Source organism: Dreissena polymorpha, chromosome 1 (genome assembly GCF_020536995.1).
Source record: "Dreissena polymorpha isolate Duluth1 chromosome 1, UMN_Dpol_1.0, whole genome shotgun sequence".
Taxonomy (NCBI): Eukaryota; Metazoa; Mollusca; class Bivalvia; order Myida; family Dreissenidae; genus Dreissena; species Dreissena polymorpha.
In genome coordinates this window covers 77,287,759-77,312,890 of record NC_068355.1, presented here as the reverse complement: position 1 = coordinate 77,312,890, position 25,132 = coordinate 77,287,759, and the positions used below count along the sequence as shown (strand labels likewise).

The 25,132-nt window shown below is 35.2% G+C and overlaps 3 protein-coding genes across 6 annotated transcripts in view; 1 reads left to right on the top strand and 2 right to left on the bottom strand.

The window, feature by feature from the left end:
- The window catches only part of LOC127836674 (ras-related GTP-binding protein A), a 378,726-nt gene that overhangs the window by 25,945 nt on the left and 327,649 nt on the right, over positions 1-25,132 (top strand). The gene's annotated exons all lie outside the window — the stretch shown is intronic.
- Positions 1-25,132, bottom strand: part of LOC127836334 (uncharacterized) — a 493,739-nt gene that overhangs the window by 343,179 nt on the left and 125,428 nt on the right. The gene's annotated exons all lie outside the window — the stretch shown is intronic.
- LOC127836575 (uncharacterized) lies at positions 15,027-24,022 on the bottom strand. Of its 2 annotated transcripts, XM_052363245.1 has the most exons (5): positions 23,778-24,022; positions 23,011-23,395; positions 20,448-20,616; positions 19,459-19,582; positions 15,027-17,260 (listed from the first exon to the last, which is right to left on the bottom strand). In XM_052363245.1, the coding sequence occupies exons 2-5, from the start codon at positions 23,208-23,210 to the stop codon at positions 16,653-16,655; spliced, it is 1,101 nt and encodes a 366-aa protein (XP_052219205.1). In that variant the 5' UTR covers positions 23,211-23,395; positions 23,778-24,022; the 3' UTR covers positions 15,027-16,652. The 2 variants fall into 2 exon arrangements, with proteins under 2 accessions (XP_052219205.1, XP_052219197.1); XM_052363237.1 differs by having other exon boundaries at positions 23,011-24,022.

Genomic DNA, 25,132 nt, shown 5'->3' with positions numbered 1-25,132 from the left:
ATCTTGGATGAGTTCAAAAATGGTAACCTTTGCTTGAAAAACATGGCTGCCAAGGGGCGGGCATTTTTCCAATTATATGGCTATATATGGCTATAGTAAAATCTTGTTAACACTCTAGAGGTCACATTTATTGTCCAATCTTCATGAAACTTGGTCAGAAGATTCATCCCGATAATATCTTGGAAGAGTTAAAAAATGATGCGGGTTTGGTTGAAAAACATGGCTGCCAGCGGGTGGGGCATTTTTCCTTATATGGCTATAGTAAAACCTTGTTAACACTCTAGAGGCCACATTTATTTTCCGATCTTCTTGAAACTTGGTCAGAAGTTTTGTCCCAATAATATCTTATCTCAGTTGAGCGACTTTGGGCCTTTCAGGCCCTCTTGTTAAATATTTAACATAGTATTCTTTATGAATGAAATCTCCAGTTGTAAAGACACACCTCCGCATTGGACCAATGAAATCACTCGTATGTTTAAAATGTCAGTTAGTTGAAATGTATGTAAACAAAGGTTTCAAACGGCGCTGGACAGTTAGTCTAGATGCAGAATGTAACGACAAGAACGGTAATAATGTTTTTTCATACGTTTTATTGAATTATGGTATCGAACTACACGAACTTTATAGGGAAGTTGCCCTTTACTCCGTGAAGATTTCAGTCTTAAAGACAGCATGATCACTGTCAACTGGGTCATGCGTGTTGTGTATCGTGTTATTTCTTAAAAGTTGACCCAGCATTTGTAAAAATATTGCAAGACATATACATTTCCAGAAAGGAAATTCAATCTGCGTTGAATAAGACCGAAATCGTGAAAATCGCTGCAAAATTGATGAAGATATGGCTGTCCAAAGCGATGCACCCCGTTTTGGGCTGATTTTGAGTTGCATACCTTGTTATATATATATTTGATAGTGAAATATTTTTTTTCAGAAAAGTTAATTTTTCGTTATAATATGATTATTTATCATTCAAAATGATGTTTTCACTAATTAATATCATAGCCACACGCTAACCACCTGTGGCACAATGTACCTCGTCAACATCACAGTCATGTGGTTGATATTGATACGCGCCAGAAAACATATTTCAACAAACACGAGTATGAATAAATGAAATGTATATTGGGGTACATAAGATGAACAATGGGTAAATTACGTTATACGATTTAACAAATTTGATCTGATACTCAAAGATTCCTTAACACATAAACAAAGTGTTATTAGTTCAGACCCTGTTCTTTAGTTGCAGCAATTGTACATACTTAATAACAGATGGATTATGGATTATCATAGTGGTAGGTTAATATATGCTGTGTGCATGGAATCGATCTATTTATTGTTTGTTTTTATTCTTATTTGTTTGAGTACAGTACAACAACTTTTGGGATGTTTAAATCTAAAATCTAAAAATGATCGTATACATGTCAAAATATATTAAATAATGTATTTAATATAGATGTAGAGCGTGACAATAAATATCGTGCTCGATATCTCCCCTTTGATCGTGTCTTTCTTTTGCCTATCAGAGTAGCACGGATAAAGATACGCAGGTGCGCGTGACGTCACGCGTGAATTGGTCTTATAGACCAATTCATTGTTATTGTTTTGATTCCGAATTTTCGCGCATGCGCGATGGGCTGGTAGGCAAAAGAACTGGGTACAGTTACGATAAACACTATGTCATATAAATAACGGCACGTGTTTAGTCAATATATCGAAAACATTAACAACAACATCATAACACCTAAATACTATTAAAGATATTGCATTTTTAATGTCAATATTGTTTAATTAATACATGTATTCTTATCTATAAAAAAATATATACTCGTTATAGTCATTAGCATCAAGGTAAAGGTGGACTGAAGACTAAACACCGACAATTTCACAAAACAAAGCTATGCATTAGCCGTTGTATTTCTTGCAGAAGGACTTCAAAAATTACAAAAAACAATAAAGCATCCCATTATATAATTATAATTATCAATTGTATGAGTATGAAAGTGTGGTAAAAAAAATGAGTGAAAGAAAAGGGGTGCATTAAAATCTGACATACCGGTACAACAAAGCCCTATTAAAAGCGAAGTGCATGACAGTATTTAAATGTTATGATCATTTTCTTTTAAATTGGATGATTTGTTTTTAAGGTGAATAACACTATAGATGAATCGTAACATACAACTGAAAAACACAACTTCACATGATGCAAATTAACCTGTGAATTCATGTATATTGAAATTCCTTTACAAGTGTATATGAGTGACAAATATCTTACATTTTTTACAAGTGTATATCAGTGACAAATATCTTACATTTTATAATATATATCTACATTGTTTTTTATTTTTCGTAAATATTATTTACCCCGGTAGTCATACGTAATTTCTTGTTTTCATGATGTCGTTTGTGCATGGCCGTAACATTCAATCTTCAAACGGAATGACGTAGTTTTCATTAACCGGTACCCGCTAAATACGTTTAATGATTATATGTACATTTACCATTTATTAAATACGTTTTGTAATAAATTACCGGCAAACAGGCTAGTATCTTCAAAGCGTACATTTTCTGTTAATATATACTGGACAAATTATTTTATATTTTTTTTACGATATGTAGCATATCTAATCGAACAGTTGAACTTTGGCGGTATATTACTCAACCCCAAATAACTGCTCAATACTACTAGAAAGAGAAGACATGGTGGTACCATCAAGTGTGTTTAATGACCAGACTTTCATATACCACCTGTGGTCAGGGACCTATTGTTTGTATAGGTCCCTGCTGTAGTTTATGACCCTTTGCTGTTAGTTAAGTAGGGACAATATCTGATCAAAACGAGATAATCGGCTTGTGCCGAACAAAGGGGGCAATTAAACACCGGAATACAAAGGCTAACACGATTTTAAGATTGATGCAAACAATCAAATCAAACCAATTAAATTAAATTAATTTAATGTGTCAAAGTGTTAGTTTTCCTAGACAGACAGACAATACTTTTTTTAGTAATTTCCTTTTTACTCCCATCGTCAACATAATATATTTTGTATATAACAATAAAAATACATATATGTTGCTTTAAGGTAGGTGAAACTATGTCACAAAGTATATTTACATTTTTTTTTAGGGTAGGTGTACCCATTGAGCATAAAAAGCGCACAACGAATATACAATATATGTAATTTATTTTGTAAAGTCGCGATTAATTCCTTTTGTTAAATTATATTATTTAAAGGACACAAGAAAATCTATTTATGGTGTTGTTTTTTTCCGGTTTGCCTGTTTGCATTTAAAAATAAAATATTTTGCCAATAATACTACCGAGTTTATAATGTGTGCATTGATGTAATCAGCTATGGTCAGATTACAGAATGATATAATTGTAAAATTTAGTTCAATGTTTTGGAAGACTTTTTTTAGTTGACTTGCACAATGCACAGGTGGTTAGCGTGTGGCTATGCTATTAATTAGTGAAAACATCATTTTGAATGATAAATAATCATATTATAACGAAAAATTAACTTTCTGAAAAAAATATTTCACTATCAAATATATATATAACAAGGTATGCAACTCAAAATCAGCCCAAAACGGGGTGCATCGCTTTGAACAGCCATATCTTCATCAATTTTGCAGCGATTTTCACGATCTCGGTCTTATTCAACGCAGAAATGAATTTCCTTTCTGGAAATGTATATGTCTTGCAATATTTTTACAAATGCTGGGTCAACTTTTAAGAAATAACACGATACACAACACGCATGACCCAGTTGACAGTGATCATGTATTCTTTATGAATGAAATCTCCAGTTGTAAAGACACACCTCCGCATTGGACCAATGAAATCACTCGTATGTTTAAAATGTCAGTTAGTTGAAATGTATGTAAACAAAGGTTTCAAACGGCGCTGGACAGTTAGTCTTGATGCAGAATGTAACGACAAGAACGGTAATAATGTTTTTTCATACGTTTTATTGAATTATGGTATCGAACTACACGAACTTTATAGGGAAGTTGCCCTTTACTCCGTGAAGATTTCAGTCTTAAAGACAGCATGATCACTGTCAACTGGGTCATGCGTGTTGTGTATCGTGTTATTTCTTAAAAGTTGACCCAGCATTTGTAAAAATATTGCAAGACATATACATTTCCAGAAAGGAAATTCAATCTGCGTTGAATAAGACCGAAATCGTGAAAATCGCTGCAAAATTGATGAAGATATGGCTGTCCAAAGCGATGCACCCCGTTTTGGGCTGATTTTGAGTTGCATACCTTGTTATATATATATTTGATAGTGAAATATTTTTTTTCAGAAAAGTTAATTTTTCGTTATAATATGATTATTTATCATTCAAAATGATGTTTTCACTAATTAATATCATAGCCACACGCTAACCACCTGTGGCACAATGTACCTCGTCAACATCACAGTCATGTGGTTGATATTGATACGCGCCAGAAAACATATTTCAACAAACACGAGTATGAATAAATGAACTGTATTTTGGGGTACATAAGATGAACAATGGGTAAATTACGTTATACGATTTAACAAATTTGATCTGATACTCAAAGATTCCTTAACACATAAACAAAGTGTTATTAGTTCAGACCCTGTTCTTTAGTTGCAGCAATTGTACATACTTAATAACAGATGGATTATGGATTATCATAGTGGTAGGTTAATATATGCTGTGTGCATGGAATCGATCTATTTATTGTTTGTTTTTATTCTTATTTGTTTGAGTACAGTACAACAACTTTTGGGATGTTTAAATCTAAAATCTAAAAATGATCGTATACATGTCAAAATATATTAAATAATGTATTTAATATAGATGTAGAGCGTGACAATAAATATCGTGCTCGATATCTCCCCTTTGATCGTGTCTTTCTTTTGCCTACCAGAGTAGCACGGATAAAGATACGCAGGTGCGCGTGACGTCACGCGTGAATTGGTCTATTAAGGGCTCATTTTTATTCAAATCGAATGTCATTTTTAGAATACTATCCGATGTAAGGCTTAGTTTATTTTTCTAATACAAATGAAATATAACTACTATGCAAGTGTAACTAGCAATAGTTTTGACACGCACATATTATCTTGTGTACTTTGAGTCAATGATATTTCATTATGTTAACTGAATATGTCCTATAACTCTCGAACAACAGTGGTGCCCCTTGAAAATAAATTACGCTGTAAACATTGATAACATCGTTTCATATTTGAGTGTGTGTTATATTCATACATATGCGACAGGATTTAGATCCAGATTTTTAAAACCTTTTGAAAATATTTTCAGGAGTATTACTTTTTTTAGCTCACCTGAGCTGTGCTCATGGTGGGCTTTTGTGATAGCCTTTTGTCCGTCGTGCGTCGTCAACATTTGCCTTGTGAACACTCCAGAGGCCACATGTATTGTCCGATCTTCATGAAACTTGGTCAGAACAGTTGTCCCATTGATACCACGACTGAGTTCGAAACTGGGTCATGCTGGGTCAAAAACTATGTCAAAAAAAGAAAAACCTTGTGAACACTGTAGAAGTCACATTTGATGCCCAATCTTCATGTAACTTTGTTAAAATGTTTGTCTAAATGATATGTTGGTTAGTAAAAAAAAATGGTTCCGGTCCGTTGAAAAACATGGCCGCCAGGGGGGGCAGTATTTCTTATATGGCTATAGAGAAATCTTGTGAACACTCTAGAAGTCACAATTTTTGCCCAATCATCATGAAACTTGGTCAAAACATAGGTTTTATTGATATCTCGGACGTGTTCGAAAATGGTCCAGATCGGTGAAAAATCATATAGTGAAAAACATGTGAACACTCTAGAAGTCACATTTTTGGTCCAATCTTCATGAAATTAGGTCATAACATGTGTTTTCTGGATATGACGGTTGAGTTCGAACATGGTCCATCAGTGGAAAAACATGGCCGCCAGTGGGTGGGGCAGTTTTCTCTATATGTATATAGTGAAAGCATTTGAACAGTCTGGTTGTGATAAGCCATAATGTTAAAAAAAAGATAACATGTATACATACTTTCTAATAGTTAACTAATAGTTAACTCCCTTGTATAAACCTGGGACTTCTTTCATAAAATGTGGTGTACATAAGACAGTAGTTTGCATGCAATTGAATAAACCTCAAATGTCATAAAATAACTGTACATGTACTAATGCACTGTAGAGCCTTATCTTTGATCTTTACTGAAAAGCCAAGTTAACTTACTGTGTTTTGGTGTATTTAGCAGACTACTGTGCTGTGAAACTGTTTCCATGGCAACCTTGTTATTTGGCATTGTCTAAATTAGAAAGACTCTTTTGATTGAAATATCTTTTGTAAATTCTTCTTATTTTTTTCATTTGAGTCACTGAAGTTTTCCACTCTTCAAAAATTGTGTTCTTTAGATTAAGTTAGACTTATTTTATAAACAAAATTTTTGAAGCAACTTCTAACTAACAGTAACTAATATTTATATCAGTTTTTTTGACAGATTGTGAACTTCTTTTTACATTTATTAAGGTATTTGTTCATTTTAAAGATGCATAGATTCTTTAGACTAAAGTTAGTTATTTTCATTAAAGCTGCTTTGGTTTTCACTTATAGATTAATTCTTTGAGTGTATTCAGGCGTATCTGACTTGACGCCTTTAGTTAATTGAATTACAACCAGTAAGTGTGTTAGAAATAAGCGTTCTTTAATTAGACTCGATAAATATTTCCGTATTACAGAAGTGCTCACACAGTTACATAACTCGTAACCGTCCAGTGACCGTTTCACTTGCGTAAGCGAACGAGACCGCACTACCACAGTTGTTTATAGCAAAACATTGTAAATACTTTTAGTCACATTTTTAGGTTAATCTGAATGACATTTGCTGATCTTCACACATGGTGACAATCTTTATGAGCATAAAATATTTTTTGCTCATTGTGAACTTTTTTGATCACCTTTTGTCAATTGTCTGTCTTCCGTTGTGCGTCATGAATATTTGCCTTGTTAGTCCCCTACCGGTTTCACCGTAGGGGACTTTTGGTTTTTGCTCAGTCTGTCAGTCAGTCAGTCAGTCTGTCACACTTTTCTCGATCCTGCAATTACTTTTAAAGTTCTTAATATTTTTTTTCATGAAACTTAAAACATGGATAGATGGCAATATGGACATTATGCATATCATTTTATTTCGTTCCTACGTCAAAAATTCTGGTAATCCTGGCAACAAATAGACTAGAAATACTGCTGAAAATAGTGGTTTACTGGGTCCTGCGATAACTTTTAAAGTTCTTTTTTTTTCATGAAACATGGATAGATGGCAATATGGACATTATGCTCGTCATTGCATTTTTTTCCTACGTCAAAAATTCTGAATGCTATGGCAACATATATATAAACAAATCTGAACATGGTGGAATTTCTGACAATGATGGAGCCGGTAGGGGACTTATATTGCTTGGCAATATTCTTGTTAACACTGTAGAGGCCACATTTATTGTTGGATCTTCATGAAACTTTTTCAGAAGATTTGTCCCAATAATATCTTGGACGAGTTCAAAAATGGTTCCAGTCTGTTGAAAAACATTTCTGCCATGGGGCCATTTGTTGTTCATTCTTCATGAAACTTGGTTAGAACATTTGTTCTATTGATATCTTGGGCTGCAAAGAACAGGTCATTTCTTTTTATCTCATGTTAGCGACTTTGGGCCTTTCAGGCCCTCTTGTCTTGGTTCTAGATTATGTTTTACAAAATGTATTAAAATGCGCAGGTGTCCATGACGTTTTATAACCAGTTATGTGTATTGATAATATGCTTCATTTGCAATTATACAAATTATATGATTGTAAAAAAAAACTATTTGTACATAAAAATAGGCGTTCAGGTGTTTGTTGTCTTGGTAGTAATTAGGAAACTTCTACCAAGAAATGCTATAACAATATATGTTTATTATAATATCTGTATTATCCATCTTGACTGTGGTAATTATCCGTATCAGTACTTAGTGTACAATCAATTAAATTTCAAAAGTTTAATTAGTAAAAGTTCAAAAGTTCTTGCAGCTTTGAGTTCGAAAATGTTTCCCAGTGTAAATGATATGTAAGGACAAACATCAAATAAGATAATCACTTTTATTGAAATCGTTTGCATATTTAATGGCATGTTAAAAGAAATCACAGTTTGGATATATATCTATTAATATGAAATAATAATTAATGAAGCGTCGTCGATCATACTCTACAATTCATGACTTTGTAGGCTATTTGGTGTCTTGTGTTATCATCTTCATAGCAATCTCCACTCCTGGCAATCTTCACGCAGAGTTGTCATTCCTTTCTCTCACATACAATTCGCTATGAAGGTTCCACTAAAATCTCTATGCGAAGGTCGGCCTCAATACCGCTCATAGCTGTTTTGTTGTTGTTTAAGGAATACCGTTACAGCCATCGTGGTTACATTAAAATCCAGAGGGTGACAATGCGATAGTACTATGGCGACAATGCGATAGTACGATGGAGACAAAGCGGTAGTACGATGTCGACAACGCGATAGTACGATAGCGACAATGCGATAGTATGATTGCGACAACGCGATAGTACGATGGCGACAATTCTATAGTCATATCGTACTGTCGCCATCGTATCATCGCATTGTCGCCATCGTACTATCGCCTTATCGTACTGTGGCGTCGTATTATCGCACTGTCGCCATCGCACTGTCGCCATCGTATTGTCGTCATCGTACAGTCGCATTGTTGCCTGTCGCCTTCCAGTACACATGTGCACATTGTATTTTTTTCTAGATGGAACCACTTTTAAAATATTTTAAATTCGGCATATAGTTTGTCACAGATCGGGTTGTAGTCTTATTTCATTATAACTGTAACTTCTTTTAAAGTACATCTTTATAAAGTCATCCATTTTGTTTCTGAAATAAGAATAGTTTGTGTAACGGAAGGCGAAAGTCGACAATGCGATAGTACGATGGCGACAAGTCGATAGTGCGCTAATACCATGACGACAATGCGACAAGACGATGGCGATAATACGATGGCGACTATGCGATAGTGTGATAATACGATGACGACAGTGCGACCATGCGATGGCGATAGTACGATGGCGACAATGCGATAATACGATGACGACAGTACGATAAGGCGATAGTACGATGGCGACAATGCAATGATGCCATAGCGACAGTACAATATGACTATCGCATTGTCGCCATCGTACAATCGCGTTGTCGCATTATCGCCATCGTTCTATCGCATTGTAGCCATCGTACTGTCGCATTGTCGCCATCGTACTATCGTATTGTCGCCCTCTGGATTTTAATATGTAACCCTCGATGGCCCTAACGGTATTCCAAAGTTGTTGTGCGATCATGTCGTAACGCTTACACGTGTGATTTTCTATTGAATGACATTTCCGTTTTAATGTATTGTGTAATTTTCCAGTTTAAATTGATTACACTGTTATGATTGGTAAAAAACAGTTCCATAACAACTAACAATAGACACATGTAAATAACAACTTTCATATAAGTCATCAAACTTTTTTCTAGTTTTCTGTCGTTTGATAATATCTTAATTAGTTAACTTGATTAAAGGGGCCTTTCCACGTTTTGGTAAATTGACAAAATAAAAAAATGTGTCAGATTCGCAAATTTTCCTTTTAGTTATGATATTTGCGAGGAAACAATAAGACTCAACATTTACCATGCTGTAAAACATCCATTATATGCAACTTTTGACGATTTAAAAAAATGAAAAATATAAAGCGTTGCAACGCGAAACGATTGAATAATTTGGAAAGTTCTTTTGTCGTTATATTTTTTGAAACTACGAGGATTGCTTATATTAAGTATACAATACATCTCTCATTGTATGAGCTAACACTTTTTACTCCAGGACTCCAGGGTTCAGTGGTTCGAGCCCAGTTGAGGGTTCCTTTTTCCCTTTTTAAAATGATATTATTATAGCTCACCTGAGTACAATGTGCTCATGATTAGCTTTTGTGGTCGCCTTTTGACCGTCGTGCGTCGTGTGGCGTTAATATTTGCCTTGATAACACTCTAGAGGCCACATTTATTGCCCAATCTTCAAACTTGGTCAGAAGATTGGGCATTTTTCCTTATATGGCTATAGTAAAATCATATTAACACTCTAGAGGCCGCATTTATTGTCCGATCTTCATGAAACCTGGTCAGAAGATTCATCCCAATAATGTCTTGGACAAGATTAAAAATGATGCCGGTTGGTTGAAAAACATGGCCGCCAAGGGGCGGGGCATTTTTCCTTATGGCAATAGTAAAACCTTGTTAACACTCTAGAGGCCACATTATTTTTCCGATCTTCATAAAACTTGGTCAGAAGATTTGTCTCAATGATATCCTAGATGAGTTCGAAAATGGTTTCGGTTGCTTTAAAAACATTTTTTTATTCAATATAAAACATACAATGTAAATATGTGCATAAGCAAGAACAAAAGTGGTATAATACAGCAGTAATAATGTCAAACACATATTATACATAATATGCTAGTATACACTGTTGTTTTTTTGTTGCTTTGGTTGCCTGTGGTGTATGTTGTTATTTTAAAATGTAATAATCAATACTATAGATGAGTTGCTTAGAGTTGGGTAGAAGACAACTGGACTGGGTTATGAAAGTTTATGTGTTTCCATTTTTGTTCAAAAATATGAAGTTTGTCGTTGTTGAGGGCTATTTCTTTTTCAATTTGGATCTTTAGTTTTAAATAGTTTATAAAACAGTTGAAAGTAGGTATTTGTTTTTTTTGTATTTGATGCTGAATCTAAAATATTTCATTAATATGATAATGTGGTTCACAGTGTTATTAATTTCTGGTATTTTAAAAGTATTTACACCGAAACTGATGTTTAAGAGAGACAGTTTTAATTGTATTTTTTTTCTCTAGAAATGTTGTTAACTGGTTCCATAGAATTTGAATATATTTGCACTCCCAGAAAAGATGTTCTATTGGTTCAATGTGTTCGCTGCATATATCACATACATTTGCGTTGGATAGGTTGCACTTAAAAAGATATTTATTTGCAGCTATGATTCTTTGGACATATTTATATTGAACATTTCTCAGTGTGTTATCTATAGTTGTTTTATATGGCATGATAAATATTTGTTTCCAATTAAGTTCTTGTTCTCGAAGAAGGCTTTGCCATTTATTTTGAATCTTGGAGTTTTCTGCTGTGTGTTTAATTTGTAGTTTGTGAAATATTTTGTTTGTTTTGCTTTGTTTTGCAAGTATGTTTTCCGTGAATGATGTTTGAGTACTTGGTGTGTTATTTGTATTAATTGTAGATTTAATAGATATGGGTATGCTTTTAATTAATGTGTAATACATTAGGAAATTGCTTGAAGGTATTCCGTATATATAACATATATTCTCAAAAGAATAGAAGTTCCTTTATTCAGTAATCGTACAATTGGTCGACATATTTAATGTTTTGTTCAAACCAGTGTTTATAGAAAAAAAGTCTTATTGTTTGAAGTTATGTCTTTATTGTTCCATAAAATAGTTTTACTGGTGATTTGGGTTTCTAGATTATGAGTAGTTAGCCCATGCCGATAAAACACTAGATAGAAATATGTTTTCGTTTGCAATTTCATGCACAATGGTATTGTTGATGTTACATTCAAAAAGTAAGGAGTCATCATATTTTTTTAGGATTTTATTGGTAGAATAATTTCCATTTACTCATATTGGTTTTATCTAGGTATCTTTTAACCCAGCTGCATTTGATTGCATTCAAAAATGAGTCAATGTTCGTTAATTGGATACCTCCATTTTCTACAGATTGAAATAACCTGAGTTCGTTTTATTTTATCAGGCTTATCGTCCCATATGAAATTAAATATTGCAGATTTTATATCGTTAATAATATCATTTGGTGGATTTGGGAGAACTGTTAGTACATAAACTAATTTAGGGAGTGCAAACGTTTTCAACACCGTGTTTTTTCCGATTAATGTAAGTTTACGGTGTTGCCATGATTTTAAGCAGTTTTTAAATTTCTGTAATTTAGGCAGTATGTTTTTTAGAACTGTTTCATTTTCATTGTTTGTAAAGGTTATTCCTAACGTTGTTGCTTCATCTAATGTCCAGTTGAATTTCATTTCTTTTTTAAGATGAATATTACTTTGTTTAAATTTACCTACTCGTAGCACAGTGCATTAACTTTTGTTTAGTTTAAGACCAAATGCCATTCCAAAAAGGGTAAGCGATTCTATAAGATTATCGAATGAGTCACTTCTGTCATTTAAGAAATAAGTTGCATCGTCAGCAAATAGGGACTGTTAAATTTCTTCATCGAGTTCTAGCGATTTTCCCTATATATGTTTATTTGATTGGATATAGTGAGATAGATACTCGATGCATATAATAAATAGCGAGGATGAAAGTGGACATCCTTGTCGAAACCCTCGTTCGATGTTAAAACTGTTTGATAAAAAGCCATTGTTAATAATTATACTGTTAATATCGCTGTAAATAGTTTGACCCATTTAATTAGACTTTCACCGAAATTCATATGTTCTAAGCAAGGGACATAAACGAATGGTCTATTGAATCGAAAGCATTTTCGAAGTCTTCAAAGAAATTGAGGCCAGAACTGTTTGGTTGGTTGAAATAATTTATGCATTCTTGTATCAGACGTACGTTTTCATCAATGAAACGTTCTTAAATGGATCCAGATTGTGATCTTGAAATGATTGATGGTTATAATTTTTATTATATTTGATATACTTTTAGTGGCAATTTTATAATCATTGTTTAGTAAGCTTATCGGGTGCCAGTTTGACAAGGATTCTAAGGTTTTTTTCCGGGTTTTGGAATTTGTTATATTATACTTTGTTTTTGAAGCGCAGTTAAACTTCCGTTGTTACATGCATAATTCAGTGAATTAGTTACATGTGGTTAATATCGTTCCAAAATATTTTATAAAACCTATGTGATGCCATCAGATCCTGGACTTTTGTTATTTTGCATTTCTTTTAGGGCTAATCCACATTCATATTCATTAAGTAATCCGTCGCACAGTATTCTTTCCTCTTGATTTAAAGCGCGATGTGTATTTTTAAAAAGAGCGTTATATGCTTTAAAAACATGGCCACCAGGGTGCGGTCCCAATTATATCTTTGAAGAAATCCAAAAATGATTCCAGTTGCTTGAAAAATATGGCCACCAGGGGGCTGGGCATTTTTCCTTATATGGCTTTATGAATCTTCATGAAACTTTGTCAGAATATTTGTTTAAATGATATCTTGGATGTGTATGAAAATGGTTTTGGTCCGTAGAAAAACGTGGATGAAAGTTGGTAAGAACATTTTGTTCTTATAAATGACATCTTGAGCTGCACAGAACAGGTCAGTTCCTATGAATCTCAGGTTGGCGACTTTGGGCCTTTCAGGCCCTGCTGTTTTTTTATTGGAGCTTTTTAGCTCTAATGTTTACATTTATCAATATAAAGTATACAACGACAAACTTCAATACATGCCAAAATCAGTGAGAAGGCCCCTTGAAGATAATGGCCATGCTGTCATCTTACTTCACATACATTTCGTAATTTCATTACCATGCGACACATATTAAATTCGTACAACTTGCTTACTGCAATCCATACATATTGACTACAATATGGCTGCCAGTTGTCCTTAAAAACATAAGTTCTTGGAGAAAAATGTTATACAAGAGATATTTAACACATTTTACAATCATGTTTAGACTATGGGTCAGTACTGCAATCAAAACATTCACATTTCTGCTAATCTATACCACACTGTCCATACCACGTGACTTTTTCGGATCTGTGTTGGGAGAATAAAGCGCGACCCAGTTAACATTTAAAAGGATCTCTTTTTAAATATTTCACAATTTTTAATGGGATAAAGTGGAGAGCCCGCTCATTCGTCTGAGTTTTCTATAGGTATCATGATTTTTTTAAAGAAATAAGTATTTTTTTTAGTAAAGTGCAACAGCGTTTGAACGGTTAGAAAAAATGTCGGATTAGTGTGGGGACTTCATATTACAAACGTGTATACCGTGTTAATCAATGTATTTAAAACAGCATATTCAACACAAACGCTGCATTACAAATCGAGACATATAGGCTCTTATATCAGAATAAAATGTATCTACGTATTATCGGTATAATTTAATAGACCTATCTTCACAAATCTATTCATATTGATATACATTTGTATCTCTAATAGCATTGTGATAATTTACGGTAAATATAGCTTTATGTCTTATTAAGAACGAGTACACTCTACCCAACCCATCCGAAAAGAGGCATATCTACAAGGTATTTGTGTTTTATGACATTTTTCGGGGCCTTAGAGCAGATCATGTTTTTCCATTTTAGTACCATACAACTTGAAAGCACCTTATAAAAAGTGCAACATTTGCCCTGACATAAGGTGTCCATATATTGATAACATTCATAATTAATAATTGATATAAGCTAATATATTAAAAGTTAAATATCTGGTTAAATTTATTACCCTGACTCATAATTGTTGTTTCATGCTTACCCTTGATAAAGACTGTTGTACAAAACGATTGTGCCACAGCACATTCCTGGGAACGTTCACTGGCGTTTAAATCGTGAACGGTTAAATCTTATTTATTTAAAAAGCTGTATTCGTTTGTTAATAAATAATCGATGACAGAAGTACCGTTGTGTGAATAAAATGTTTCCTTACAGCTATTGCAAACTCTACAATAAACAATACGCAGACATGTAGATTTACATAAATCGAGTAATCTTACTCCATGTATATGAAAAGAGCTATCTACTAATGCCCTTACCGACAAGTTATCATGGTAGTTATCAGCATCATCGTTAATCGTATCAATGCTGTCGTGAACATTATGATCGAATTTATTACCAACTCTACTATTGAGAAAACAAAAACTCGACCAAATTCGGAAAAATAAGTTTCTATTGCTTCAAACAAATCTACATTATATATTTGACTCTTTATGTCCCCATATGTAAGTAGATAATAATATTATAATTAATTTTAACAAAACAATTTCATAGGCTAATTCTTTAATATATATATAACAATTCCACCACTATTTCTGGGAGATTTTTTATGCTGGAATTTTCTTTTAACTTTTAAAAGACTAGTAAGCGCCCTCTGAGAAGTCTTCCAGTTTGGAATCACGATCATCGACCTATTTTTACTCTCTCATCGAGAGCCAACCAATGGGATTTGATGTTCTTTTCCAACGTAGCCATACGTCGGTCCGAACGAAAACGGTTTGTTTTCGACTGAATTTAGTCGTCCAGAAATGCCTTCTAATGATATCATGACGTCCTGTAACGTTGGTTGAGCTCCAGCCATGGTGCTGCTGTGTGGTGAATTGCAGGGTTTGCTGGTGTTAAGGAAAACGCTATTGTTTAGATCGCTATCCTTGTCGCCGTAAAGCACAGAGTTTGTAATACCAAGTATCACTCACTGGAAAAGATGTGTCCGAATTCTGGGTCTCACTCGAAAGGCCTTTTTTTGTGTATTTTTTGTATTGTTCGTTTTAACACTATTATTTCCACTTCTACTGAGGTCTTTTTTCTTATCATTTTTATGTCGACCCATCAGATCTGACATCGAAGCATAGAACCCCACATATTTCGAATATTCAAAACACCACAAACTTTGTTTAAATTTAAGCACACATTCTGACACACACAAAAACACATCCGTTTCCCGCTGCATCACGTGACTTTTTCACAGAGACAGCTAAAAAAAGTTAAAATTTATTAATCTTCTGTTCTAAGTGAGCACAAATGTGGATCTTCACTTTGAGTGATATTGTAAAATATCCTGATTAATTTCTGTTTTCGTTACTTTGAAATTAACCCTTGTTTTCACAGAATGAGGTGCGTATGCTATAATCTAGGAAACTGCGTTCGTGATAACAGAAAAATAGGATCCAAACAGAACAGATGTTCTTTAGATATTGTACACGCACTATATAGGGGTGTGAACGTTATTTGCAAAACTTGTTTGCCCCGAAATCAGTAATTTCGCTCTTTACAATAAATAAAGTGTGCATGGATGAGGTTTTTACAAATTATAACTTACACAAATTTCAACTCACACCTTTTCTTCAACATGGGGCGATGAACATGCGGTCGCGTGCGTTTCATTCTCTATGCTCTCGTTGAGAGATGCATATTTGTTTAACTTAACGAAGTTGTTCACAAACATTGGGAGAGAGATGGCTAACATGATAACACCCGTGATGCCACAAAGCGACGCCACGACTCGACCTAGACAAGTGCTCGGTGAGACGTCACCATACCCAATGGTAGTCATGGTTATAACGGACCAGTACCAAGCCATCGGAATCGATTCAATCGTTTCGCGCGTCTCGACGAAATAAAACAAACTCGCAAACAAACCGATTCCCACGCAAAGTAACAGAGCCAAAAAAAGAAAATCACCCATATTCTTGCGCAAGGAATAAAGGAGTATTTTTCCAGTTCTTACGTTTTTAACCAAGCGAAACAAACGAATAGATCGAAAGATCTGAACGTATGTTAGGACTTCCAGCCATCGTGTTTCCATATACCGATATTCGCGGTAAAAATGGACTATAAAGCCATACGCAAAATTAGAGGCCAGTGCGATTGCGTCCACGATATTGCTCACAGAGAAAAAGAAAAGTGTCAGAGATGGACACGTGATAAGGCTGAAGAAGCAGATCGCAGGAAAAAAACAACAACGCGATGCTCTCTAAGACATCTAAGGCCATGACTGGGACGGTCAGATTTGGTACCCGAACTGTGGTCCCGTCAGACATAACAATTTCATCTTCCCCGGAAATAAATTGTGGGATGACTTTAGTGCGATATGGTAGTTTTGTCGGACATAGGGATGAAAAACACGGGATGACATCTGTCCGACGTGTGGGTGAAAAAATTGGTGTCTGGCTTTCTTGTGTGTTGACAGGGTGGTCACTTGTCGATGGTTTGTCAACAGTCGGGGCAATACTTTCAAATGGTATACTCTCTGTTGCATCTTTTGACGGCGTCGTTGGAATATTGAATACGGGATCTGTAGTGCCAGGTTTGACACCAAACTTGCCGTTTGTTCCATCGTATCCTGCCTCCTGTTTCTCTTCGTTTTGGGCAGAATAGGCCATAAAAGGGAGGAAGATTAAGTAACTTTTGCATGATGGATTTCCGAGATGCTCCCTGTACTTGTCGGTGTCTTTATTGTCTGTAATTAAATAGCGAAATATACGTTGCCTACATACAGAAAAGTGTAAGAATTGCGATGCGTCAGCATTCATATTGGTTTTGAAACATTCGTTCAGTATCCGTGCATTTATAGAGAATACCGTGATTCATTAGTTTTTCGCTCATAACATCTCGTTCGTGGAAATAAGTCATTTTGATCTTATTTTTTTATGTCTAATACAAGACTTCGAACTTACACGTTCGTTGGACATTTGAGCGGACCTAATGATAATTATAGAAAAAAAGTGCCTTATAAATACAGTTCGTTCAACACTGACGTGTATCATGCGAACCTTAGGACTAGATTACTGCGATGCTTTCCGAGCGCTCAAATGTTGCGTGCCGAACATGATACATTTCTTCGGGGTAGCATTCTTCCCCACTTAATCCTTTTTATATCATTATAAATAATATACACAACGTGATAAACGTGAACATATGTCAAACCATGAAATAAATAAAATCGGTTTCCCAGTTTAGCCCTTATATTAATTAACGAAATTATTTACGAACATACATTGAAAAACATAAAACCCGATCAAATAAAGGTCTGTAATACAGAGTGTAAATCTGAAGTATTAAATATGATACCCATCTCTTTGTGAGGTTACCTCTTGTATTATGGTGCTGATAAATGTACCGGTACGTTAAGTCGAAATAATGTTGTTAACACGGAGTGCTACGGAAGCGTATATGGTACACCTCAATAATATGGTCAAGCCGGATTAGTTTACATTTATATCGACTTACTGTGAAATAACATGATATCTCGTCATAGTTTTGTAGGTTTTTCCCTCTTAATTTTACTCGCCATAACGACATTTAGTTAAAGTCTCGACGTAAATGTTTCCGGCTTTTCACGAAAAATAAATTTGGTCGACATGATCTAAGTCAACAAATCAACATAATTTTTGGCGTCATGCTCTTGTGAAAATGACTTGCCACCATAGTTTTAGTCCAGACAAACAGTTATTTTTTACGCCATGACACCCTTTTCATATCATGCCGTCATAGAATATGGTACACCCCAATTATATGGTCATGCCGGATTAGTTTATAAATATCGACTTACTGTGAAATAACATGGTATGTCGTCATAGTTTTGTAGGTTTTTCCTCTTAATTTTACTCGTCATAACGGCATTAAGTTAATGTATCGACGTAAATGTTTCCGGCTTTTCCCAAAAAATATTTGGTCGACATGATCTAAGTCGATAAATCAACATAATTTTTGGCGTCATGCTCTTGTGAAAATGACTTGCCATCATAGTTTCAGTCGACACGATTAGTTATTTTTACGCAATGACACCTTTTTCATATTATGCCGTCATATAATATGGTACACCCCAATAATATGGTCATGCCGGATTACTTTATATCGACTTACTGTGAAATAGCATCGTATGTCGTCATAGTTTTGTAGGTTTTTCCCTCTTAATTTTACTCGCCATAACGACATTAAGTTAAAGTCTCGACGTAAATTTTTCCGGCTTTTCCCGAAAAAATAATGGGTCAACATGATCTAAGTCGACAAATCAACAACTTTTTTGGCGTGATGCTCATTTGACAATGACGTGCCATCATAGTTTCAGTCGACACGATGATTTATTGTTTACGCCATGACACCTTTTTATATCATGCCGTCATAAAATGTTGATATCATCACAGCATCAGGGTGTACCATATACGCTTCCAAACGTATTAATGTACGTCTAGTCGACATAATGTTGTTGACACTGAATGCTATTATCACGTATTATTTTGCGTCTAGTCGACATAATGTTGTTAACATGGAGTGTTATTATCACGTTTAAATGTATGTCTTGTCGACATTATGGTGTTAAAACGGAGTACTGTACGCCTAGGCGACATATTGTTGCTGACACGGAGTGCTATTATGATGTATTATCACGTATCAATGAGCTTCGATCTGGCAAAACGTGACTTAATGCACGTGCGTAAAGTGACGTCTTAGTTAAGCCTGTGCAGTCCGCAGGGACGACACTTCCTCCTAAACTAGATTTTCGCTGATATAAGACTGCCTTTCAACGTAAATACCATAAAAGCGTTAAGTGTCAACCTCCACAGGCTTATCTGGCAAGACACTTTGCGCAAATGCGTTAAACCCCGTTATGCCGGAGCGTGGCTCCAGTGTAAGGAGTAGTTGTCCCATATATACCTGTGTAGTCCATGTATTCCAGGATCTCGCAGCTGGAGGCTTTTCGACGCAGTGAAGGGTCCGTACTTAGGGCCATTGTTATAATGGACAATAACACCATCGCTATTACCAGTCCAAAGTAAAACTGAAGAGTAAAAAACCTTATTTATATTCATTCATTAAATATTTTAGTGTCGTATTACCCTCTGTATTTTTCTGGAAGTGTTTTTAGAACTGTTTTTAAACAAACACCTGGAGCATAATTATGGTGTTTAACTGCAATTTAATTATATTATTCCGTTGTTTCACACCATTATAAGCATTTAAACATGTTTAAACATATGCCTATCAAAAATGAGTTGTTATTGTGTGTTTTTTTCAATACATATTCCACATGGGCAAACTGATGTCAAAACACCCGGCTGTATACCATCTTTAAGTGTCATTGAACATTTTGGTCATACTGATTATTTTTGCCGGCGTTGTCGAGAAAACATAAAATCGAGAAAAATATACTCCATACATTTTCAATTAAAAATGACACATTTGTTTATAAGTGATCGATTTCTGCAATCATCATTTTGACAGACAATGTATCGGAAGAATTTATCAGAATTTTTGGACTTTTTAAATTTCGGATGGACTTTTTCTGACAATCGATTGTTAGTAGCTTAATAACGTATTGAAAAAACAAATGTACATAATTAAAGGATCCTGATAGAATTATTAGAAATAAGCCTCGTGAAAACGGTACCTCGTGCATGTGTGTCAGATTAGCCTGTTGAGTCCGCACAGTCCAATCTGGGTTATCTGGGACGAAACATTCCGTTTATTTCGAATTTTTCGTTTGAAGAGAGCCTCTTCTAAACTATTTAAAAGACATTATAGGCGGAAAATGTCTTCCCTGATAAGGAAGTACGGCCTCAGCATGCTTACTTTGGACGAAACTGTTTTACACATGCATTAAGCTCCCTTTTCACTCAGCGAGGCACAAATATAAACGCGCTCACCCTGGAAGCCAGAGATCCGTCCGCGTTATCCACGATATTCCAAATCCGGCCGGTCACTGTTCGCAACCTCGGGTAGCAAGATTCCTTCTTCGCAGCGTTCCTGGGAGAAGCGCTGGATTCCTTTAGAAAGTCGCCACGAGTCTTTTGGTCTTCTTTGAAAGCATAGTATCTGCGGAAAAGGTTGGAATGTTTTCAGTTGTTATTTGACGATCACATATGATGTTATAAATGTCGACTTAGTTGTTTTCTTAATTTAAATATTGTCATCATGAACATAGGGTATGTTTATAAAAATTATTTTTAGTATCAATTGTTCATTTTGATTTGTTATCAAACTAATCGATCGTGTCTGTGGCATTTGCGATGAAACTTACGCGGCAATCATTGAATGCAGACATCGCGACATCTATAAAGGAGACAGTGACTTCGATTAATTACACAAAGTATGCGTCTTACAACTGTTATAGCGGGTATATACGATTTTTTATATGTGTTTAATTGTAATATATTGATAAAATATGTTACAATAACACAAAATAGACAAAAAAAATATACATTAAAGCCGAATTTCATAAAATGTAGCAAAGACAGATTAGCGCCCGAGCCGATAGTGACGTACATATTTTCCTACAATAACCGAAGCATTCGTCTTTGTATTATAAACCGTAAAACTACGAGGGGTGTTTCAGAAGTTTGTGGATTTTCGCTATAACTTATTAGTTTGCTGGTAAAAGTCAATGAAATTTACATATTATACAAACCAATTATCACGGACTTTATATATAAGCTAAAAATGCATGAATTCCATAAAGCGCGTTTGAAACGCGTTGCCATAGAGACCGCAGTAACGACATGCGGCGCACGAGTGTATTTTATTATAAGTGTGAGCGTTACGCGAATTTAAATTTGGTTTAAATGTCGTTGATAAGCAGAATTTACGGCAAATTTCACGTTACAGCGCCTAAGTCCTCCTTACAGCCCGGATTTGGCCCCTATGGACTTCCGCGTCTTCCCGGAAGTTAAACCACAGTTGCGCAGTATTCGCTTTGCAAGTAAACAGGAACTTACAGTTGCAGCAAAGCGAATCGTGTCGTCTTTTGACGCTGACTGGTATAGAGACATTTTTGACAAGTGGATTTCCCGACACATAAAGTGCATTCGCGTTGGAGGTGATTATGTGGAAAAGATTTGACAGTTGTTAACTTCATAACGTCATTGACGTTGAACAGAAACGTTACACGTGCGTCGGTGTGCGCATTGTGCACATGTTTAAATCTCTGATATATATTTATTGTTTTATGTATTTCCATGATGTTTGGAGAGTAGATTTAGAAAAGACGAAATATTCTTAACATGCTATTTGTTTGTCCATTTATGTTACCAAATGAAAGTTATAGCGAAAATCCACAAACTTCTGGAACACCCCTCGTAAGATTAGATGCACATCGTACATGTATGGTATACATGCTGGCGAATTCGGCTGTACAGCCGTTTTCAATTTCAGAATTAAATATCTGGCTTATTTCGCATATTTCGACACATGTTCTTCTTAACTTTTATTTTAATTTATATATATATATATATATATATATATATATATATATATATATATATATATATATATATATATATATATATATATATATATATAAAATAAGTTGTTTACACAGTTTATATAAATTCATAAATATTTGACAAAATCGTATATACCCGCTTTAAATACATAAGTTATATTTAATGCTAGATTGTTAATTATTTTTTGCGCCCTCCACCACCCCCCCCCCCTTCGAAGGAGGCGACCCATGGCGGTTACGCTGTCCGTATGTCCAGCATGTGCGTCTCTGCAAAACATCGGCATAACTTTGCCATTTATTTATTGATATATAAATACTTGGACACTAATGGCAGCCATCATATGACGACATGTTGAGTGTTATATCGAATCCTTACTCCAAAGGTCAAGATTTCAGTAACAGGCAAAAGGTAAACGTGTGTCATTAAACAGCTTGATCGTATTGTTACTTAGTCATTTATCATGCAATTTTAAAATAATTTACAACAAATGACCATCATCGGGAGCGGGAACGTAGCGTATATCACCTGATACGTTCCACACCAAGGTCACACTAAAAGATCAAAAATCAACTATGATCTAAATAGCTTGTTTTGACACTTCTGAAGTTTTGAGATCAAGTTGGGCATCTGTGACCTTTGAACACATGTCTTGTTTCGAAAGGTTTATACATTCAGTTATGTTTGCAATGCTATATATACTACGTTATGTCTGTACGAATAGTCCCTTGCCAAATAACTAAAAAATACTCAAATATGTTCACTCATTGCCATGGTTTGAACTCATGAAACATATTTTGAAAGTCTAGTTAGGTGCAATTACTAAAAAAGCGTCTGTAGGTTAATGTGTTTGATCCCCACTCTGCTAGCGTTCTTCAAATCTCATCCAAAGACACCGGTTCTACCAAAAGAAACGGGCTCGAACGCCTTTCAAAGGCCTTAGGTTTTTCGATGCAATCAAACTTAAATAACTAGGTCTCAACTAAATTACCTATACAAGCAACAGTCCGCGAGCTCCGATGTACTGATCCCCCAGTAGTCTAACTCCTCCTTAAACGCCCCTGAACACACGCACAGCGGGATGTGTAACCGGCCCGTCTGGTAGTACGTCCAAATGGCCTTGAAGGCTTCCGTGGAGCGGCCGTGCACTGTGATATGCGCAGACGTATTGGCTGCGGTTGTAGCTTCCATTTCAGCATTTGGAGAACGAATAAGTCCACGAATATCATCAAAAGGTCGGTCCGTTTGTGAAGTATCCACTTCTTTGGAATCGGCGGAAACGACTTGTTTCTGCTCTGAATGCTTCTTACGCAGCTTTTCAAGTAGATGCCCCGGTCTGCATTTGACGGTCGCCTCGTCAAATTCAAACAGCGTTCCTGATACGAATATTTTCATGATAACACTTCGGGTTCAGCTTCTTTATATAACAAGGTTGTTAACGACTATTTCGGATTTCATAAACTTACATTTTATTTGTACAGCGATTTCAACGTACCTTCTGAGCATAATACGGATTGTGACAGATTGGAATCGATTCTAATTTATATAATGTTAAAAGTCGTTTACTATAATCCCCTAACGACAGTAAATTGGTTTTGCTTTAGGCCACCGTCTTATGAGAGCTGTGGGACATCATAATTAATGTTATCTATTTATAAATCATTTATGCTAATTTGATGACATCTCGTACCTGAAGGTATGCCCGTTTTGAAATACTCCAGGTGGGTATTATAAAAGCTTTGAAAAGATGGCACTCACCGACTCGTTCACTCTCTCTTCTGTCAGTACATCAGCGGCTCTTTGAGCATTTGTCTTGCCGGTGGACTCAATAACCACAAATCGAAAATACGGTCGATAGGGTTAAATGGAAAATGCGATAAATGCCCGTATGTAGTAGGATGTTGGCAGACGAAATAAGTTAGATAATTAACAATGACTTTTTAAATTCTTACAATTTTAACACTTTTTTCGAGGATTTTCTAATGAGAATTTGTCTATCACCATTCAAAGTGCATTTTTCTACAACCATTTTTAGTGAAAAACGTTTGTAGAAAATAAAACAAATAGCGTTTGTAAAACAATTATATTATTGCCAAAAACGGGGTAGTCACGTGATAGTCGAGATGGCGACGTCTATGCCGAGAAAGGTTTTTCACCGTTTTGTACCCTTTATTACTTGTATTAATTTTTCAAATGCCGCTCACTTTTCAAGCCATATGAAAGCACAAACAGAAAGTTACTAGTGTTATTTCGTATTAATATTCGCTATATATATCGACTTTACCTAGCGGGATGACCTAATTACAACAAATTTTCACTACAGTAAGAACATTTGCAGGGATCCAAGTATATACATAAAGTATTAGTACGAAATAAACGCTTATCACCTTTTTACTGATATGGCTGGAAATTGAGCGTCATTTTAAAATTATACAAAAGCAATGAAGGATATAAAACGACGAAAAATAACTGTCTCGGCACGGACGTTGCCATCTTGACTCTCACGCGACAGAGACGTAGATAACAGAGACAAGCAGCTCGCTCTTATGGTATATCCCAGCCTGCCAAGTTCTTACACGTCACGGGATTTCGCGAGACCTGAATAAAAATATAGACGACGCCATTTTGATTGCGAAGTGGGTAAAAGCTACAAACTTAAGAGCGAATTTAGAGCGAGTACTTTGTTGACATTGACTGAATATGTTATTTTTTAATTGCTGGGTAATGTTTTTGTAACGTGTCTACCGTTCCTTCGGGATATATATATATATATATATACAGTCCACTCTCGTTATGTCGACATCGGATATCTCGATATTCTCGATATGTCGAAGTAAGCTCAATGTCCCAACTTTTTTCCTTCTTTATCTATATAAATAAACATCGCATATCTCGATTTTCGTTATGTCGAATAATTCGATATGTCGATATAAAATTTTGTCCCGAGTCCAGATTTTACATGTATTTACTGTGATTTATCTCGAAGTGCAAATAACTGTCCCAGTGTCGGCAAAAGGTGAGAAAAATTTTCTTTGATACTTCACCGCCCCGCTTCGCCCGGCTGCTCCCGATACTGTTCGGTAGGAAATCGATCCGTTGATTGCATCAATGAT